Source organism: Dreissena polymorpha, chromosome 9, assembly GCF_020536995.1.
Source record: "Dreissena polymorpha isolate Duluth1 chromosome 9, UMN_Dpol_1.0, whole genome shotgun sequence".
NCBI lineage: Eukaryota > Metazoa > Mollusca > Bivalvia > Myida > Dreissenidae > Dreissena > Dreissena polymorpha.
Window position 1 is genome coordinate 51,750,310 of NC_068363.1, and position 10,126 is coordinate 51,760,435.

Here is a 10,126-nt window from a genome sequence, read left to right on the forward strand (position 1 = left end):
TCGACTGCCTGGGGTGCTGCTGGTATTTCCACCGTTATTAATGATCTTCACCCACGTTGGTATTAAGTGTATACTCAGTGCCATCTGTCGTACGAGTTATGTTCTTATTAATTATATAAAGTAAACACGACGATATATATCGTACCCAAAGCCACCAAAGGTGTCCTGCGGTTTGAATTAGTTTGCATTCTATATAAGGCTTAGATAGACCTCCCCAAAGAGTGTTTGTCAGGCTGAAGAGGGACATGAAATTATTGTTTGCGTGTGTTTAACCTAGTCCCCTGTTGCTTATTGCCTATCTGAGGGCCTATTGCTATAGGAAGTTGTGAAATATTGGAGATTTTATAGTGCGATCCAAATATAGAAAATCTCTGCTGTCGTCTGCAATCGATGACGCGCTATATAAGCGCGCGCGAAGCTGAGATTGAATCAGTGTCATGTTCTAAATAATGCTTCATAGTTGACAACGTCAGAGCAAGAGCGTTGAGATTGGGAGTGTTTTGATGTGTAAGCATTAGTTGATATTTAAAAAAAAATATTTACAACAATGGAACTAGCGGAATTGTGTAGAGTTTCGGAAAAATACGCCACAAAGGACAAATCTGTTCGCCCGAAAACAGTACCGGAAAGAAGGGGAATGTCTTTCTCGAGGTCCATCCGGAAAAAGAACGGTAAAAGAGCTCAAAGAAACCGAAGTAAAAGTCTGCCGTCCATCGCCATAACTGTTCCAAATCAAGCATTAAATCCAGTATACATCGAAGCCAAAGCGAACTCCGAACCGAGGCAGCTGCCGGAGAGTATCCCGGAAGAGCTGGACACCAGTCGGATTAGGCAGTTCAGTACCACTATGAAAGGACTTGTGAACCAAGGTGATCTGTGCATAGACGGCCGTAGGGACAGCGCGGTTTCTACGACGGGCTACCGTCGTATGAGCACGATGTCAATTCAGAGCGTATGCGGAAACTACGGGCGCCGAGACAGCGTATACGCGGAACAGGCCCGCCGTCGGAACAGCTCCTTTGCAGCCGCATACTGCACTCCCGTCCGGCGTACCAGCTGCTTCGCGTCCATGGAAAACCGGAAAATGGGAGTCAAACCCGGACTTGAAAGTTCCCAGGATTCGGTTCTCGACGAGTGCCCATCGCAGTACCAGGTGCTCGTGCTGGGGTCCACTGGCGTCGGCAAGAGCGCCATCATCAGCCAATTCACAACCTCAGAGTTCCTGGGCGCCTCGGACGTTCATACAGGTACGCGGATTGACTATTTCATAATTTGTAGCTTTATAAATGTCTCGCTAAGGCAAGAATCAATGGTATGAAATTAACATATATAAATGCAAATGATGAATACGGACTTACATACAAGGATAAATAAATATTTATTAATTTCTCCGAATGTCACGTAAAACTAAGTTACATTTAATAAACTTGAAACATAAATATATTCTTCATATATCTGAATGCGACAAATGATATTCACTTATACGATCGTCAATATGTTTATGTTCCGATTGAGTGCACAATATACCTTATATAATAATGAGAAACGTCCAGTTCCTACGCCGTAGAAGTAACATCTTCCGCTAAATTCTTTTTTTTTGCGTTCGATTATTGGCCAGATGTAGCTTATCTACGTGAATGTGACACATGTTCGATGAATTAATACCTATAATTACCAATAACTAAAAAGTGTCTACATCACGAACACGAAAATGTTAATTGCAGGGACATGTTTGACATCTTTTTTTAAAGTACACGTAACATTTATAAGTCATAATTTTGTTTCACCACTTATTTGTTGTTGTTTTTTTGTGTGTAAAATTTATGCTGTCAGTAAGGTTAAATATTTTATTGCACATTTTGAAAATCATTATTGCTATTGATATTTGGATATTTGATATTTTATCATTTGAATTCAACAATAAAGGACCAAATATAAACATTATGATAATCTAAGTTAATTTGGAAAAAGATTCAATTGTTAAAAACTAACTTGTTTCATGTGTGTAATCACTTTTTCATATGGCGTTGAAACGTTTAAAAAGAAACACGTGTTTAAAACACAAAATATGATAAGAGTGCGATGTCTGCAGCTGCTAACAGTATACAGAAGTTATAAAATTGAGGCCGTTAGAATTGGCCATAACAAAGCCGTAACATCTTTAGAAATTCGATCGTTTCCGTGTATGTAATGGAAGAAACGGTGGATCAAATGTATAAGTTAACGCAGTTTCTATGAGAACATGTTTCAAATTTACACTAAACATCACTATTATTTTTAATTTCAAAATGGCATTTAGCCATATCAGGTTAAGGCAATGTTTTGCCTAGCCGACTATCTATCAAATAAGATTTGTAATAAAAGAAACTGACGAAATACAACAAACGTTGCAAAGACACGCAAATAACAGCCTTGATTTATTTTGCAGAATCATTTCTGATAAACTCTACATGATGCAAATATTACACTTCAGTAAGCACGCTTTATGATAGTCTAATCCGTGAATTACTATGACTTTTTTTTTACAAACACTTAGTTATAATGTTTATTTTTAACCATTGAACTTAAGTCTCAAATATCTTGGTACAAGATGTAAAATGCATGAAATACTATTTTATGGTAAAATTTTATGGACGCTTATGCTATCTATATATGCGTACCATGTGAGGATAAATTGTAGACGTTTATTGTGTCGGTTAAGTGTTCACAGGAATTTGAATATTTTCTTAATGCAAGCATTTCACTCCACAGATTCGGAAGAGAACAAAACAAGCGTCTCCGTGATATTGAATCAAGAAGAATCGGTGCTCGAACTATTTGAAGAAAACAATGTGGTAACTATTTTAAATGTTTTCAATATTGTAATGATGAATTTATATTGATATTTGTACATTATTGTTTTTGTCATGTCGACAGCTATGTTAAAGTTTAGGATATATGTCAATCATTTTATATACTAATACACTACATGTATACTTTTTTCGGCGTAACTGTATACGCCAGCTTTTCACCTTAGCCAGACCATTGTAAGCGACCAATCAATTTGAATGCAAATTGTCCATCGGTCAGCCTAAAACTCTTCGAAATTGACCGTTAAACACGTAAATGTTTAAAGATCTAAATAAGCCGCCGTTCCAGCAGTGGAATTGTTACCTCACTTTTATGTATTTCAGTCGAACCCGTAAGGTATCAAGATTTGCGGTCAATTACAGAAATCGTTATATAAACGATATCGCGTAAACTATGTGCACTTGAAGTTTATTTTGATAAGAAAGATACTAAATATTCGGCGATATTATTGCGGTATGTCAATCATAGATTTCTTTATGTGTTTTCAACAATTGCATGATAATGACCAATTTTTATTAATTTAATTAGAAATATTTATTAATCTATACTTATTTTTAAAGCATGAGCACGATGATTCACGATACTATTAATAATGGAATCAAATAAGATTGGATTGTTGCCAGCTGACCTATATGCTTTCATTTATTTTCATGTTTCTTGTGTTTTTCTATTCTGTAAATATAGATATCTGAGTAACAATATCTAATAAAGCGAAATAAGCCGCGAAATCTGGCGCAACACCCCGTAAATGATTGCTTGTGTTGCAGCTAAGAACTGCGCACAAAAAGGCATTCGCTAGTTTTGATCTCATAGATATAACTTTTTTATCGTTCATAAACACCGACCACAATCAACGCCGTATGTCTTTTTAAAGATATTTCTTGTTTAATACTTATACACCATAAAACAGAAATGTTCTCCCACTAAAATTACATATATACATTTATATTTTCTAAAACGGTCGCTTTTGAAAGGATTTTTTAGGATTCCACCCCTGACCTTTCTATCGTTGTTTGAACACCATTAATTAATTCTAAGTTCGTTTCCTAGCCACGTGATATAATGTAATCCCGTACATCTGATCGTCATGGTGACGGATTGTCGTGCCTTGTTATTCCAAGAACTCTTTCAACATCTAAGACGACATCAAATGCTCATAAAACGTTTCTCTCAAATCGTAGGATTGTAAATGTCATAGCATTTTATATGTAAAAGACGGTATAAATTGTGTGTTGAAATGTATTGGCCATTGTTATACATGAATTAAAAACCTTTTAGTTAATGTAAAACACGAATTTTTGTAATCAATGTCTGATGAACAAAAACACAAGAATCATGTATTGGCATATTGCTACATATCAAGATAACACAATACCACCTGCTTTTAATGTTTAGTCACACCTTGTATCATTGTACTTTAAAGCGGGTATATACGATTTTTTATATGTGTTTAATTGTAATATATTGATAAAATATGTAACAATAACACAAAATAGGCAAGAAAAAGTATACATTAAAGCCGAATTTCATTAAATGCAGCAAAGACAAATTAGCGCCCCGAGCCGATAATGACGTACATATTTTCCTACAATAAACGAAGCATTCGTCTTTGTATTAGGATCGGAGATAGTGTTCGTGTGTCGTATGATTAGATATCGTTGCAGGAATTCAAATAAACCGTTAAACTAAGTTTAGATGCACATCGTACATGTATGGTATACATGCTGGCGAATTCGGCTGTACAGCCGTTTTCAATTTCAGAATTAAATATCTGGCCTATTTCCCATTTTTCGACACATGTTCTTCTTAACTTTTATTTTAATTTATATTGAAATATATATATAATAAGTTTTTTACACAGTTTATATAAATTCATAAATATTTGACAAAATCGTATATACCCGCTTTAATAAATGCGAATGTTAGGTTTATAGAAATAAAAACCAGAGGGTTTATCGCTAGAAAATATATTCTCTCAACTTGCATCAACGTTTTCCCGCAAAACGAAACATAAATTAATGCATCAGTTTTTAAACACATAAAATAATTAACAATTAGCAAAGTTGATGGACATGTAAACAGCAAATAACCTTCCAGTAAGGTTTCGCCATATCCCGTTTACTAAAAGTGGTGCACTTGCGTTTTGACTTTTAATTTTCGTCAGTAATACAACTTGACATATTCAAGCCCACGTTCGGTTAATCACCGCCAAGATCTTGGCTACACGCAACCATTAGGAACACGCCAAACGAACGAGTCAACAGGTGAAATCGTCATGCTAATCCATGGTAAACACTAATTCGGTGTCAATCAAAACACATCTTCCCCCAAAAAGTTTGATTTACAAATATACGTCTAAAGCCATGTGCATTCCCTATAATACATTACTGCTAATAATTGAGTTAAATAAGATGGGTATCTTTTAGATTGAATTCATGACTATTGAATGTAATTTTATTTGCTAGGATTGATTTCGTTGTTATAATAACGAACTTTTACATGTGTACTCCGTATATTTCGGGGTTAACAGACACATATCAGTTTGATCAGCTATATTTAAGTTAGTGACGTATAAAGGCGCATTCTAAAAAAAAAAAGATTTTAGACACATTGTTAACACAATTTGCTATTCAAAAAGATAATCCAAAAGGATCATCAGTTTTACTTAAATATACATGTATTATGAATTCCAAATTTATTAAAATAAATGTTTGAACCCAAAAATATAATCCCTTGGCGATTTGAATAAAGCTCGAAAACACACACCTGAATATCCATATATCATATTATTTTGTCATCCATCCTCACCCCCCCCCACACACACACTCAAAGAGAAATTTTAATAAAGTTTTGTTATCAATGTATCCCAATTTCCGTTATTATTATTTCTGATGTTGATACTGGCAAAAAAACGTGTAGGGCCAAGATCTTGAGCAAACAAAAGCCTTGACTGAAACCTTTTTGTACACTATCAGTTATTTTTGTAAATTACATGAAAATCAGATTAAATAAAGCTAGGATTGGACGTATACTTAAATAATTTAATACGATAGTGTCTTAAAATGTGGTTCCATCTCATGTTCTACATTCTTTTGGTATTTATAGATAGTGTTGCATATTTGAAGACGTTGAAGATTGCTATTTCTCTCGACAAAGACGTCATATTTAAACATCGTTTAAGTACACCCAAGCATAGTTTATGATCACGAGAAAGTAATTAAATGCCAGTATTACATCGAGTCCTGTAGAGTCTACGTTTGTAAACAAGACAATTAATCTTCATTAGAATATATTCCAAAGATAGATTTCCTCAATTTAACCCATTTATGCCTAGTGGACTCTCCCATCCTTCTAAATCGGATCAAATTATTAAAAAAAATAGGGATGTCATGTATATTTATTTCTATATTTAGAGTATTTCTAACAGAAATTCCTTTAAGCAAACAGCGCAGATCCTAATGAAACGCCGCATCATGCGGCGTCTCATCTGGGTCTACGCTGTTGCCAAGGCCTTTTTTTCTAGACGCTAGGCATAAATGGGTTAAACTTCACTCGCTATAAACAAACAACATTTATCTTATAAAGAGAACAGGCCTTGAACATGTAAGCTTAAAAAGGATATTTAAACTTGTTTTGAATTTCTGTTCTCAGACACATTATTTAAACTACCTGGTAGTCTTACTTCCAAAAGGAGTGCGCATAAATTCTTCAACCTTTAGCAAAAGCACGTGTTAATAATATAGCAACAGCTGTTCAACTTATTTGGAAAACATCATCCGTTCGTAATAGGTCAAGTTTCCACCGAATGAGTGGGCATAAGATTTCGGATTTGTTTGCGCACTGATTCAATAACAGCGCGAACTAATTTGCCTCAAAAATTGACGTCAATAATTCGATGTTTTGAAGCCGAATTATCGCACATAAGGTCATTACAACGGAGCACTGGAAATGTGATGAAAAGCGTCGATATAGACGTGGATTAGACCATGAGGAGACCAAATGAGGCACGTAGACGAGTGTGTCTTGAGAAAATGCCTAGCGGCGATTTGGAAATATAGTCATTACGGACAGAAACAAAACCGCATGAAAACATAGGGTTATCCAAATATTAAATAATGGCTGTATCCAGGGGAACATCGGCGTTTATAGTTGCCCATGCCAGCACAGTGCGTATTGTTTCCATTTTGCTTATGGCGAAATTTTTAACATGACAATTTCTTTTTTTCCATTGCAGTCAACGCTGAATGATAACAGCGACTTTCAAGCGGATGCGTATATGCTCGTTTACTCGTGCGCTGACCGTTCGTCCTTCAGGTCTGCGTGCGCAACTTTGCGACGTCTGAAGGAGGAAGCAGGCGGCTCCAAGACTGTGATGATTGTTGCCAACAAGGTGGACCTTGTCAGAAAACGTCTGGTGACTTCGGATGGTGCGTAGACACATTTCCTTTAAACAAAATTGGGGTGTGTGTGTGTGTGGGGGGGCTTTCTGAATCGAATAATCCGTGTTTAAAGTTTAGCAGTATACATGTATACGTACGTTATTTCATTATTTTGTTCTCAGCATATATCATGTATATGAACCTGACACATAAGATTTTTATAACAAAATAACCATAAAAAAGATAATGCCAATAGGTAATTGAACGGCTAATAATATGGGTACTTAAGACCTGATGTGAGCGCAAAACACGCAGTTTACGCCCGGCTTGTGTAATAATTCTTAATTTCAACGATATCCTTTTAAAACAATTCAGACATATGATCCGATCATATAAATTTCTTCGCGAATATGCATATTTCGTTTTTATTAATTATTTTAACCATGGTAAAAAACACAATAATTTTCCACTTTCAGATGGAAAGAACTTTGCCAACTCGTATAACTGCAAATACATCGAAACCTCGGCCGCTCTTAATCATAACATCGACGAGTTGCTGGCGGGGGTTCTCAGTCAGATCCGCCTAAAACAATACGGCCCCTGTCCCACGGTCGTGAGTCCCGAGCAGAAAAAAGGCCAACAGAAAGGGCTCACAAGCGCCCTTAAAACTGCGATTCGCGGAGTGTTCGGCGGGAAGAAGCACAAAGTGAAGGGATGCGAGAATCTTTATGAGATATGACAATGAATTGAGGAACGCAAGTGATGTACACTTGTGTGCTATTTGAATGATCTTGACACTTGTTCAAGGCGAGAACGACAAACGCGAACATACAGACATATGGTCTCCGTTCTCCATGTTGCCGACGAAGAAAATACATGTACAGGCGAACACAAAATCGGTCGCGCAAACAAAAGAGACTGGCATTTGTGCGTTGCAACATTCTAGTGCGATGATCAGAAGGCTAAAAACGGAAAAAAAGACTTTATTAGACGTGCAGAAATAAGCGTTCCACACAGTTGCCGTACTATTATGCTCAATTAATGTAAATGTAATGTGCAATATAAACTTCTCTCTCACAACAGCTCTCCGCGGGTTTAAGAAAATATTGATCCACGCGGTAAAGCTGCTCTGGAGTTTCCGGGTTCGTTTTTTTGGTGCACGGTGCTTCAAACATTTGTAAATATCTTCAAACGATGACTCAAATTTATACAGGTGGTTAAATTCACAGATTTATTTTTTTCATTGTTTTGTTACATATGCTAGACGTTGGAAAAAATCTTTATCAAATACGTGTTTTTTCTATACATGTTTCACTGTTTTATATTTAAATGCGAGATACACACGTTTGTCACATATTTCTTTGAAGTTAACCCATTTATGCCTTGTGGACTCTCCCATCCTTCTAAATTGGATCAATTTATTTCCAAAATTATGGATGTTTAGTATATTTATTTATATATTTAGAGCATTTCTAACAGAAATTCCTTTAAGCAAACAGCGAAGACCCTGATGAGACGCCGCATCATGCGGCGTCTCATCTGGGTCTCCGCTGTTTTCCAAGGCCTTTTTTCTAGACGCAATGCATAAATGGGTTAATTATATTCGCGATTGCCTATTACGTCCTTTTTGTAACTTACTGAGGCATTCATTGTGACATGCATACATGTGTAATTGAAATTTCGAAACCATTACCACATTTAGTATCTGATGTACATTTCATATTCGCCATATTTAGTTTCTGCTTCTAAGACTAAAATGGTACGTGATGTAAATTGCTGGGGCTGGACTCACATTGGCAGTTAAAATATTATTGACAACTGTTTTATCAATTTACCATAAACATATCTTATAAGTACCGTCATTTTGTAGAGAAAGCAACGTGTCCTATAAATCGCTTTACAGTTCTAGCCATTTTATAGTATGTATATAACATTTCATAGTCTTAGACAACTGTTACCAAGTCATCAAATTATATGGGTCAATATTTCCATAAATAGGTTAACCCATTTACAAGGTCAATGACCAGGGTAATAACATAAGTTATTATTGAACCCGCCAATAAATATTTATCAAATCGCCTAAAGAAATGAAAAATAATGCTATTCATTGGGAATGTTTACACAATGACATTCGTGTATTCTCTCGATATTTGGTTTGTCAGCAGTTCAAATAAAAGTTATTTATCCAATTGCTATATTTGGAAGGAGTTAATGCGACTTAACAGGTCAGTCAATATTACTTAGCACAGACTTTAATCAATGCTATTACTCAGCTAGTGATACATTTGCGCGCAGTACCATGTAAAGCCAGATGCGACCTGTTGCTTTTACCTTATATTGAGTAATACTATTTTGTTGACATTCAATGATAATGTTATTGCCATAGAAACATAAAAAAGAATGTCAAATCCGATTCAACAGAAAAGAATATAAGCTATTTTTATATTAAAACGTTTTAGTTTCTAAAAATGCAATTCGACATTTTGAAATGAGAATTTTTCTATAGACAGCCGGAGTTTATATACTGCAGATATTTATACACTACAAATTCTCGGATATCGCGTGTACAACAAATACAGAATTAAGTCGCGTTCTTGAAAAACCGGCTCCATGTATGTGCGTAGAGTGTCATCCCCGGTAAGCCTGTGTAGTCCGCACTTTCCTGCTTTTATGGATTTTTTTGTGTAAAGGAATTCTCTTTTAAACAAAAATCCATTTACGGCTGAAAGTGTAGTCCCTAATTGGTATGTGCGGACTGCACCGTTCCCTAATTGGTATGTGCGGACTGCACCGTTCCCTAATTGGCAAGTGCGGACTGCACTGTTCAATCTTTGACGACACTTTCCGTGCATGCATGATGCCCGGTTTTCTGAGAACAGGGCTACGTGAGCAGTCGT

The 10,126-nt window shown here is 35.9% G+C and overlaps 1 protein-coding gene across 1 annotated transcript; it reads left to right on the plus strand.

Annotated features, from left to right (window-relative positions):
- The first annotated feature begins 473 nt into the window (after window positions 1–473).
- Window positions 474–8,601, plus strand: LOC127844806 (GTP-binding protein REM 2-like). Its single transcript, XM_052375310.1, has 4 exons — window positions 474–1,247; window positions 2,752–2,834; window positions 7,085–7,277; window positions 7,706–8,601. Exons 1-4 carry the CDS (start codon window positions 548–550, stop codon window positions 7,966–7,968), a joined length of 1,239 nt encoding a protein of 412 aa, XP_052231270.1. The 5' UTR covers window positions 474–547; the 3' UTR covers window positions 7,969–8,601.
- Window positions 8,602–10,126: the final 1,525 nt, after the last annotated feature.